Source organism: Delphinapterus leucas, chromosome 12 (genome assembly GCF_059928025.1).
Source record: "Delphinapterus leucas isolate spDelLeu-1000000601 "Yukka" chromosome 12, BTC_Dleu_Yukka2, whole genome shotgun sequence".
NCBI classification, from domain to species: domain Eukaryota; kingdom Metazoa; phylum Chordata; class Mammalia; order Artiodactyla; family Monodontidae; genus Delphinapterus; species Delphinapterus leucas.
Window position 1 is genome coordinate 47,622,090 of NC_143140.1, and position 12,369 is coordinate 47,634,458.

The 12,369-nt window shown below is 34.3% G+C and overlaps 1 protein-coding gene across 1 annotated transcript in view; it reads right to left on the reverse strand.

Moving 5' to 3' along the window:
* Positions 1-486: 486 nt before the first annotated feature.
* The window catches only part of WASF1 (WASP family member 1), a 41,033-nt gene continuing 29,150 nt past the window's right edge, over positions 487-12,369 (reverse strand). Inside the window, exons 4-8 of the mRNA XM_022554278.2 lie at positions 11,411-11,528; positions 9,769-9,941; positions 7,964-8,143; positions 6,222-6,850; positions 487-5,365 (exon numbers count right to left, since the gene is read on the reverse strand). Coding sequence (XP_022409986.1) covers positions 5,208-5,365; positions 6,222-6,850; positions 7,964-8,143; positions 9,769-9,941; positions 11,411-11,528 — 1,258 coding nt within the window. The 3' untranslated portion in view covers positions 487-5,207. The remainder of the gene's footprint in view (positions 5,366-6,221; positions 6,851-7,963; positions 8,144-9,768; positions 9,942-11,410; positions 11,529-12,369) is intronic.

Genomic DNA, 12,369 nt, shown 5'->3' on the forward strand with positions numbered 1-12,369 from the left:
CTCCTATAACCTTCTCAAGGTAATATTACCTATTATCTTCTTAGCTCCTAAGACCTTCTCATGGTTTGCTCTTGCTTACCTTTCTAATTTATTTCTAGTTACTCCACTCCTTGTATGCTTTGCATCAAGCATTTCCAGACATGCACACTCCTATTTCCTTTGCCTGGGAGACTGTTCACCCTCACTTCAACATTCGCCTGCCTAGGCCACCTCAAACTTTAAATATTATTTCCTTTTGGAGGCCTTTCCTGACTTCCTAGACTAGGTTTGGTGTCTGTGCTAGGAGCTTCCCTAACATAACATTCATTGTTCTTTGTTAATTTATCTGTATGCTCAGAAAGTAGGACTCTGTCTATTCACTGTTATATCCCCAATACCCAGCAGAATAACTGCAGGCATCAAAAATTTTTGCTAAATAAATAGAAATATAATAAATGTAAAAAGAAAAAGAAAAACAAATCATTAATAATAGATGTGCTCCTTTATCTGGTGTGGTCTAGATAAAAAGTTGCTATAGGTTTTCTTTAAAGTCAAGTATAACATTTCATGGCTTTCATAGGTAAGAATGAAATAGATACTTTTAAGTAATATTGGAAGCTGTTACAATAGAAGACAGATTGTGATTTGATGACTCTTGTGTCTTTTGTATTGCTTCCAGGCCAGAAAGCTGTAGTTTTATTACTCCTGGAGACATCAATGTCCTATATCAAGAGAGTAGTATTGAAACAGCTAGCCTAAAGGCAGGATGGATAAATAAGAAATTTATCAAGAAGTCTTTGAGTATTACACAGACACATACACAAGGAACATATTTATATAGACTATAAAATATTCAAAATCATTATCACTAAATAAATTTATCTATTATAGCAAAAAGAAGAGAGTATAAATATCATGAGGAAAATGACTTCAATACATGCTCAGTTGTCTTTAAAATTTTTTTTTCTAAAGAAAAAAAGTCAGGGCAGCTGGCCTTACAATAATGAGAAAAGATATTGATAACTAGTCTGTAAAAAAAAAAAAAAAAAGTGCCTGAAATGTTCATTCAAGGCTGGTATTCATTCTTTATTCAGAGCCTGGCTGTCAGACTTGAAAAGCAACAGAGATTACTGATGCATTCACGGAGAACATAAATAAATTTGTTCTTAGTACAGCAATGAATAAAGGGAGGAAAAGACTTATTCTTTGTATTACAAGGGTTCTATGCCTTCTGTTTGGCTTCAGTAAGATGATTTCTATTAACTACAGTTATATGACACAATTTAGAAATACCATAATTTGATATTTCATTTTCATTAGTTCAATGCAGCAAAGCCACCTTTAAATCCTGATATTGCATGATTAATATCCTGCATTGGTTTATTTGCACTTATTTATTAAGTAGTTAACATAGAGATCATGAATTCCAAAAGGAATTTATTGGACTATTTAGGAGCTTTCAATAATTTATGCTTGCTTCAGTTTAGGGAGGTAGTCTTCAGAAAAATAAAAATATGGGGTCAAGATAAATGTAGTAGAGTGAAAACCAACAAAAAACCCAGCAGCGGTATGTTTACTAAAGTCAAAGTCAAAGCTATGTTTTGAAAGTCATTCATGAGAATTCCCATTAAATTAAAACATTTGATCAATTTTGTTCCCTGCATTAATAAATTACTTCAGAAATATTAATAACTTTCACCTTTTGGCCAGAAGGGGCGATTCTATGCTTTCCATTTCTTAAATTACACACACACACACACACACACACACGCACGTGTGCGTGCATACACAGAGTTTTTATGAAGCTAGGACTAGTTTTATGTCAACTCTATTACTGAGATCAGCAGAGGAAATTTTTTTAAGCAGGAGCAGTGTCTAGGAAGATATTATTTTAAGAGCCTTAGTGGACAGAACAAAAAAGATATTTCCGAACCCGCTTACAAGAAGAGATACTGTGAGTTGCCTGTTTAAGACAAGGCCGCTGCTGTCTTGTGAGTTACCGATTTGGCAAGCTCGAGTAGTTAATAACTGTGAGGCAAAATGGCTTAAGTATCACTTGAAGAAAGCCTATAAAAGCATTAGAGAAACTGAAAAGGAATATGAACTGTAGTTGTGGTGATCTGAGAAGACTTCATGAAAATATGGATGTGAGATTGTTGTTGAAGAAAAAGGGTAGGGCTTTTTAAAAGTGGAAACAAAGGGTAGTGTCTCATAATTTACAGAACACAACTGAAATGAACATTTTTCTTATTTATCTTTAATACATATTTATAATATGAAAATGCTTCAGAAGTCATCTCATCTGCCCAAATAGATTATAAATTATGAAAAGTAGTAGTTATAGCTTAAAACACCTTATAAATCTGCAGCTTACAAATATCCCTTACTTAGGAAAAGTTATAGACACACTTCCTTTCCCTCCATAGTGACTGAATTTCATCCCAAACTCCACTGCTGCTAAGTATTTTCCTCCCCTTCTTTTGTCCCACCATTATTGGGAAGGGGAAGGAACAGTGTTACAAAAAAAAAAAAGAATGTCAGAGGGACTGACAGTTTCAAGGAGGTAGAGTATATGCAGAAAATAAAGATCAAATAAATTAAGAACTAAAGAGTGTTTGTTAGATTTGGTAATATGGAGGTAAATGGGTGACTTCAACCATAACAAGTGAAGCCAATTATCTCTCCACAATATGTAATTAATTTTTTCTGACTCTATGCTTATGCACGACCTTGTGGAACAGTAACATAATTCAATAAGAAAGAAAATAGTCATTACCCAGTAACTTTCATTCTTCTTAGGGTATTAAAATTAGCTACTGAATGATTTGCTCCAAAAGTCTCTCATCAAGGTAAGTTGAATACTAGACTGAAAAGTTATTTTGATTTTAAAATAAATACTACATGTATGGCCTCTTCAGCCTGTGGGCACTTTCTTATCTTCTAGGAATGTTCTGAAAAACAAACAAAAAAAACTATCATAAACTATTTAGGATATACACTGCCAGGCTTTACAACAGATCCACTTCTATTATTATGTTTGGGACTGACATGTACACACTGCTATATTTAAAATAGATAACCAGCAAGGATCTACTGTATAGCACAGGGAACGCTGCTCGATAGTCTGCAATAACCTAAATGGGAAAAGAATTTGAAAAAGAATAGATACATGTATGTGTATAACTGAATCACTCTGCTGTACACCTGAAACTAACACAACATTGTTAATTAACTATGCTCCAATATAAAATAAAAATTTAAAAAAAAAGACAAAAAGAAATCCTCAACCATTTCCTTTTGTATCTCCCTTAACTGCACCAATACCAGTATCATTCCCTTTTTAGTTACCTGGCCACAATTGAGCTTTACAAAAACTATCTACTAGCTACTGCCTTTTGATCATAAGCACCTTGGAAAGACAAACTTTAAATTTTGGCATATTTTCTGGAGTTAAGTTCAACAATATACAGTTTTGTAAGGTGGGAAGGAAACTCAAATGGCTTATCTAATCTCTTGTTCTAGGTCTAGGCAAATCTACCTAAAAGCAAATCTTTTTTTAAAGCCATTGGGAAATGTTTTTTATGTCCAAACCGTATTACTATTGGAGGACTTAGTTCATCATTCCTCTTCTACAAGGATTACAGATCATTAGTTAGCTACCTAAAACCCCCTCAAATTAGCAGGTTACCATGACCTCATGTTTCAGCTATCTATTGCCACAATGCTATGCGAAATAATCCACCTCAAAACTTAGGTGTAAGACAATAAACATTTATTTTTACTCATGAATTTATAGGTCAGCTGAACAGTTCTTCTGGGCTGGGCTAATTTTAGCTACGCTTGCTCATCTGTCTACAGTCAGCCAGCAGGTGAGCTTGCAATTGGCTCATCTAAGTTGGCCTCACTTGGGATAGTTCTCTGCATAAGGTTTCTGAACTTCTAGCAGGCTCGGCTGAGCTTACTTTTTCCACATGTTTTTGGCTAAAACAAGTCTCAGGACACTCAGATTCAAAGCGGGTGGTAACAGAACCCATCTTTTGATGGGAGTAGCGGGGATAGAGGGATCCCTCTATTGATGGGATAGAAGCAAGGATGAAGATTACAGTCACTTTTATAGTCAAACTACCAAAGCCTCATTTAGTCTTTTCTTCATACTAAATAATCTGATATTGATGCTGCTTTTCGTTCATCCCTGAATCTGGACTGTGTAAACATTAACAACTAATTTTATCATTACAAAACATAATTTCAAGAATGCTATTAAACTGAAGTCAAGATGTGCTGAAATTAGAGAGCAAGTTGAGATTTTAATTTAAGAGCATAAGGAGTTGAAAAATACTGACTTTTGACTTTAGGAAAAAAATGACATAAAAGCTACCTTATGCACTAGACAATATGAGTCTGTACAATTAAGAGGAAATTATAGAGCTTAAGTAGTTTTTAAATTTTTCATTGACTATTTAGAGCCTACTTTATATTATTTGATAAACTATCAGAAAGTTTTATTCAAAGAGGTAACACCCATGAACCTTTAAAATGAACCATTTATTAAATCAGGCTGTTATTCTTAACAGTTATGTAAGTTACATGGTTTATGTCAGAGTATTTCACATGGAAAATTTTTAAACTCTTATAGGCAAGCAAAATTGTACCACACAATATATAAGTAGGAAGGGGATACTGCTAAACATTCAAATAAGGCAAGTATTTTAAAACAATAAAACAATAATTAAAAATTCAAGCATTCCTTTAAGAGAATTCAATACTACAAGCTAAATGTACTTTCTGAGTGTATTCATATAAAGGTAGTGTTTCTTCTTTTAAAACGTCAGGAAATGGAATAAGGCTCATTAACAGATACAGCTGCCCTCAAGATTTTTAATCTCAGTTGCTCTCTTTAAATTAAAATTCACAAAGTGCACAATTAAGATATATCAAAAAACTGAATCAGCTACTCTAATAACAGCTGTCCATGCTTAATACTTAGTGGTTTATTTGACCAAATGATGTCTTTTCAGGGAAAAATAAAAAAAGATAAGCCACTGTAAAACATTTAGTTTGAAATGTATGCTAATATTTTTCTTAGAAATCAAAAATTATGGAGGAAAAGGGTTATTTACCTTAAGGAAAAGAAAGCAAAACACTGGAATGACCAAACATTTTCAAAGAACAAGCACCACAAAGGACATTTGCATTCGGTTTTGTAATATTTATCAATGCATTTTTTCTTACTCCAACCAATCTACTTCATCAAATTCTGAATCATCTTCTGAATCACTGTATTCCACAGCAATACGGCGGGACAGGATGGTGGCAACATCATTTTCAATGCGTTCGTGTTTAGCTTCCTGTTCACGCTGCTCTTCGACTTTTCGTAGCTGAATACCTGATATAGTAAATCCAAACCATTCATTGTAAACCAAAATACTAGATATTATTAGATATTATTAATTGAATAAATTCAAATACACATGAGAAATACTAACAGGAAAATAAAAAGATCTATTAAAAAGAATTTGAAGATTTGATGAAACTTACCACATACCCCAGTGGATGCCTATAGTTTTTTAGCCATTATGGTCTATTGTGCTTCCCTACTCACCACCTCCTAAAGTTAACCAGGTGATACATTTCTTTTGTTTGTTACCTCTACGGTCAAATAAATTAAACATCACTGAGCATATTTTCTGTGGCTTTGTTCTCCCCAGTACTTGAGGGAAAGGCACTATTATTCATTCTATAGTGTTACTGCCTGGCATATAGTAGGAAACGTTGGCTGAATAAATAAATGAATGTGACAGGTTGTTCCTTTGTTACTAAGGTAGGAACCTTAATCCTTTAAAGGTATTGGTAAAGCAAGTGTCACTTACATATCAAATGGACAGCCTTAACACTGAAGAAAATACCATTTTAAAAGGAGTTATATATATTGAATATAATATTTACAAAGAGTTTTAACTAAATTTTTTATAACATTTAAGTCTGATACTTTTAATTTCTCATCATTCAATAAACATTTCAAGAATACCTAATAAGTATGAAAATAAAATGATTAATGTGACATATTTTCTTGAAAAAGACTTAAAATATAAATTGAACATAGCTTTACTTTCTAAAGACCACTTGTACAAAAACATGAGCATCTAAACTTTTATAAATGAAGAAAACATTATTGTCTCCAATATTTAGAAAGGTTCTAATGCTACCATTGCAATGCTTTTAACGGCTCTTGAGAAAATTACCTTTTCGTATTGCTTCCAGAAGTACACTTCTGGCATCACTGATTACAGGTAGGGTTGATGGATGACGCTTTGGCTCAGAAGCAGGTATAATTTGTGATGGAGGAGATGGAGGCATTAATGGAACGTGGGGACCTGGGGCAGTAGATGGAGTTGGATGTAGCCCAGAGGGAGGATGAGCAAGAGCAGCAACTGAGACAGGTGATGATGGTCGAATGCCAGGTGGAGGCAGAGGAGGCGGTGGTGGGGGTGGAGGCAGCCCCTGGACTTCTCCTTGTGGGAGTGGGTGAACTGGTACAGTCTCGCATACTGGGGCAGCTCTAGCTACCGGTGGAGAGGGCTGTACTAGAGGAGGTGCAATTGGAGGAGGAGCTGGGTGAAGAACTCCAGGGGCAATCTGAAGAGGAGCTGGAGGCGGTGGTACTGCTGGAGCTTGCAAAGCAGTGGTTGGAGGTGGAGGTGGGGGAGGTACTGGTGGGGGGGGAGTCGAAGTCATTGAAGCTCTTAATGAAGAAGTTGACAAGGCAGATGGAAGAGGTGGTGGAGGAGGTGGTGGGGTGGCGCTCACAAACACAGGTGTCCTGCCTGTAGCTGGTGACTGAGGACGATTTTCTATCAAACCTGTAGCAGAACTGAAATGATAAAGAGATCCCAGCAAGTTACTTAAAGAGAAAAAGCTAACCACACAAAACATAAATGGCTACCAGTGATTCTATCAAGGTAGAGGCATTAACATGTTCCTATAAAAATTAAAAATTCTTCAGCAATATTTAGAATGAAATGAGAACTAAAAGTACACTAACAAGAAAATCAATACGTGGTGCTTTGATTTATAATATTCTAAATGATCTCATCCTCTCATGCAACTTTCATATCCACTCGAGCATTTTATCCTTCCTTTGATAAAATGCTCAGTTTTACACTGTGATATGAGTCTTCATAATGACTCAACATTTATCATATTACAACATTTGTATTGCTATACCTGTGGCCAAAACAATACTGTATTTGTATTGAAGCTATTAAGACTCATTATATGTCATTTCAGTTAAATCAATGACAACTAATTACAAACCACAAAAGGAAATTTATGGCCCTCTTCCTTGCTGAGGATGGAACATCAAATGAGTCAGTAACATAAGATTGATCTTTTTAACTGGAAATTGTAAAGCTGATCTCTATTTCTCTATGAAAAAAAATTATAATGTGGATAACAGTGGACAAAATGAAACTTCAAAAAGCTTTACTAAAAGATTATTATGAGCAATTGCCTATTCTCTCTCAAATTCTAGAGTATTTCCCCTAATATTAAATTAACATTTATAATTAAGTCTTTGGTTCCCATTTCTTTGTCCTAACCACATACCAAAAATTCTTAATTTTTATTAATACATTGCAGATCATGTGCTTGATAACAAAGCTATAATAAAATGAAACACACTTTAATCTTTAAGTTATCATTAGCTAAAATTTCCCAAGAGAATGTGTCAGCTCTTATGAGAGGCTGGCAAATTACAGGCCAAATCTGACCCGATCCCTGTTCTTGTAAATAAAGTTTTGTTGAAACACAAACATATTCATTTGTTTATGTATAGTCCATGGCTGCTTTCATTCAACAATGGCAGAGTTGAGTAGTTGTGACAGAAGCCATATGTCCTAAAGCCGAAAACATTTATTATATGGGCCTTTAAAGAAAAAGGTTACCAACATCTGAGATGAAACATCTTGTGCTTGTTCTGACATACCTGATACAGGTGGGTATGGGTTTTGCATCTCCTGCTCCATGCACTGGTGGAGGTGGAGGTGGTTCATGTGGTCTGACTAAGACCCTTTCCTCAGCTCTCGTCAGAAGCTCACTCATCTGACTAAACGGCAAGGCAGAAAGCGAGTAAGATCCATCCATATGATCCACATATGTCTGCGGTCTAAAAAATACATACAGTATCAGTGTATTTTTCTTGAATTACTGGTGAAGTAAAATGTTCTACATGAGATATTGAAGGTTTATCCTTTGAATGCCAATATTTTAACTACTTTAAGAAACTTCTTTCAGAAATTTATTACATTCATCCTGCTTTTAAAACACAGAATGCTGCTCACAACGCAACCTTTCCTTGCTGATTCAGGTTATTACGATGACCTTCAGTTATTTTATTATTTTATAATATAATACTAATTCAATTCACAAGGGTGAAAAGTATTACTTTCATAATCTGATAAACAAGAAAAGAAAATAACTTTCAGCCAATTGTGTTCAAAGCTATCTGCCTCTATTTAATTTTTTTCTTTACAATAAGATGCCAATGACAACAAGCTAGAATATGAAAACTGGAATTTTCTACCACCAGAATATCCTGCTGTTCTTTTAAACCTAAATGACTTCCAAGTATCTGGTGCCCAAGGGAGATAGGTCTGTGATACTAGTAGCACAGACATGGCTAACTACATTGTTTTTGTCTTTTTGCTGTTTTCAAAGGTGCTAGGGTACTCAGAAAATAGCTGAGTAACATAATAACATGTGACTTAAGTCAGATTTAAGCAAAATTTTAGATACCTTGAGCATGTGAAGACATAAATATTTACTGACTGTAGTGCATGCTGGAGACAAAGCTGGACTTAAAAGATGTGTACAAAGCAAGTTAGAAATTATTATATTTACACAACTGGGTCAGCTCAATACCTCAATCACTTAACAGTGATTAGAAATAAATGTCTGTCTACAGATAATTAATTTTTAAAAAAATCAATCCTTTCAGTCTCTTTCTTTCAGTACTACATATAGATAGTACCTTATATGTATATTACTCCTAAAATAGGCCAAAATAATTTACACTTATGACCCAATAATTTACATGTATTATTCGAAAGAAAGTCTTAAGTTGTTTTCCATTCAAAAATCAATAACTATAAAACATATAATAATAACTATAATCAACTGTACACAAATCTCTTCACAGAGAGATGCTAGTATAATGTTTGTTAGGGTTGCATATTAGTTAGATAGGGTCCCTGGCCACTGAGAAAGGAAAAGGACCTATTGCATATTTCTGCAAAAGGGGATGAGTAATTTTGTTTTGAAAGTCCTGATATATCTGAGGTGGAAGATGTGGCATAGAAAGGAAGTCAGGGGAAAGAAAAAGGAACAAAATATAACCCACTTCCAACTCCTATTTTATATGCAGTGAATCAATAATACTTCAAAAAAAAATCCAGACCCCATTACTCTATTATGAAATTCTAACAGACTCTGCCTTAACTACTGAGAGTGAGCTGAGACCTCATATGAAAGTTAAAACATCGAAGATCATCTACTCCAACCACTTCTTTCTATAGACGAGAAAACTGAAGTCCAGATACAAAAATGATCTGCCCAAGATCAGACTTCAATAGGCTCACAATGGTCAGGGTTTCAAAATCAACTCAATACTTATAGAACAGGGTCTGTCAATTCAACAGTTCAGGACCTAAGACTTAGACATACAGATATTAGAAATAAAGCCAGTGTTTTACCATTAATTTTGTTTAAAAAAACAAACAAAAGAAAATAAACCTTGTTTCAAAATGAGAGGCTGGGCCATTAGCAACTTCAATATGCTTATGTAAGAGATTAGCATCATCTTCAGCCAGCTCTGGACCTTGGGCCAGCTTCTGCCATTCTCTCCGCCTGTCATGAGGTGCTCTTGGCACTTTTTCTGGTTCATGAGGACGATCTAGATTTTTCTGCTATAACAGATGTATTGAAACAAAGCCAAATGCTGAAGTACTACGTTTTTAAAAAGAGGTTATAACAATGAAAATAGAATTCTAACATCAGTATTGAAAAAGACAATGTCATCATAATATAGTAAAAGTAACACAGATACAGTTCATTTGTGCATTCAGAGTTAAATCTTAGCTAGTTTGTTGGTAATCCCACTTTCGAATGCTTTTTTAACCTTTAAATGAAATTGATGTATCAGATAAAAATAGTCTACATAATAAAACTTGAGGTCAGAAAGTCCTTTCAGATGAAAAAAGATTCATCAACTCTGCTCCGATATTATTAGTTTTTGCTATAATGAGTGAAATTTCTACAGTTAATGGCACTGCCTACCTCTAGCCAAAACCTGAAAATTTACTAAGGTTATATTATCTGAGAAACGACTAATTAGCTAGCCAATACATTAGAAAAAAATCCAATTACCCAATTAAACCATAATAACTGTCACTCAACAGAAAATAGGGTATTTGAAAAATAAAACAAAAAGTGATTCCAACTGTGGGAGAAAAAGTATAGAAAGAAACCAAAGGGGCCAAGCAGGTAACATACGTGAATAAAAAGGGTCAGATATAAGATGAGGCCTGCACTGAACTAGGGTATGTCCATCTAAGGCATTCCAGTTCAAAAATTTAAAAACCACTGTGTTTGTCAAACAAAACTGCTTGCAAGCATAGTCTGGGCTACCAGTCACCAGTCTGCAAACTCTAGCTAGAACACTGGTACACTGTCTAGTGCAGAAAATAATAACATGTAGGCATTTTGGGGAAGAGCAGGGAGAGCAGAGATAGCTATAGAAGAAACAGAGGGATGATAAAGACAAACTTTGCCACCTTCATAATTCTGCCTAAATCCAACTTTGCTTCCTCCTTCTATATTTCTAGTTATCATTAACATGGAATAAAACAGATCCAAGTGAATTTTATTAGAAAGTAGAAAATGATAATACAGCAGACAGGTAACAGGAATTTAGTGAGACTGTTATAAGCTTTCCATTTAGGATATGCTCTGTGGTAAGAAAATATTAACTTAATCTACTTTACCAATATCTGTACAATATTCCTTTGCTCTGCTTTAGCAGAATGCCTTTCTCTTCCCTGGACCACTTAATTCTTATTTGTTCGTCAAGATTCATTATAAGCTTTGTTGAAGTGTTTATCAGCCCCGTCCTCCCTAAAGCAGGTGCTATTTTGTGCTACTCAAACCCTCCATGCATACCTCTCTGTTAGGTGGGCATTTATCACACCATATTATAATAACCTAATTGTTCATTTGCTCCCCATTAGACTGTGATCTTTCTGCGTGGTTATAAAGACTTCAGTATTTGACCATATGGACCAAAAAAAATAAAACTGTCAAAGTACAGAATTAATAAAGTCCCACATATGCAACAAATCACAAATACATGAAAACTAACTTCAATTTTTTGAAATACCTTCTGCTTCCTCTTTTCCTTCCTCTTATCCTCCGTATCTTGTAACATTTTTTCTTTCCATAGATCAAAGAAATATGAAGGATTGGTATAAAACTTCAAACCTTCTTTACCATCATCTCTGAAGTATAAAATATCAATTAAAATATACATTAGTAAGACTTAGGGAGGCAATAGGAATAGAAGTAATTTTACTAAAATTGTTTCCTCTTACATTAACAAAATATAGCATGTGTAAAAATATTGGCAAAATAAATGAGAATATGCACCAATAGAACATTTCTCACAAATCAGACAGGAAACTTCTGGAAAACCAGAAGTTTTTCAGAGTTGGTATTAATAATTTAAAGGTACAACTGGACAATTTTCATCCCTAACTTCTGCTGAATGCCAAGTTTTCTATAAGTCCTGTGGGAAATTCCAGTAATTACAAATGATTCTGCCAAAGAGAAAAGCCTGAAAGGACAACAGAACAGAGAAACTATACAGGGTTTCTGCCAAGACTCTAATTTACTTATCACCTTACCAAATCCAAAAAATATCACCAAATAGTCATTCTAATAGTAATAGTTATATCCAATGCCTTGCATACTGACAAATAGTTTCAAATAACTATCCAAATACCATTTTATTCAGGACACGTGTCGTGCCTCTTAAATCACCCATTTAACAATTCATGTGAAAGACTCCAAAGAAAGGCTGAATAAGTCCAGAGTTTTTTAAATGGTAAAAAAAATTTAAAAACAGATTCTACATATTCAATACACAGATATTTAATGCAAAGATCAAGAGTAGACAAGAACCAGAAAAAAACAATATTTTATTAATCTGGTGGGATTTTGAACTCTTTATTTTTTCTTTTCCATCTAATTAGAAATTAAATTAAAAAGACAATAACAACTCCTTGTCTCTTCATATTCATGTTTGCATTGGCTTTTCTTAAAAACACTTGTCAAAACAAC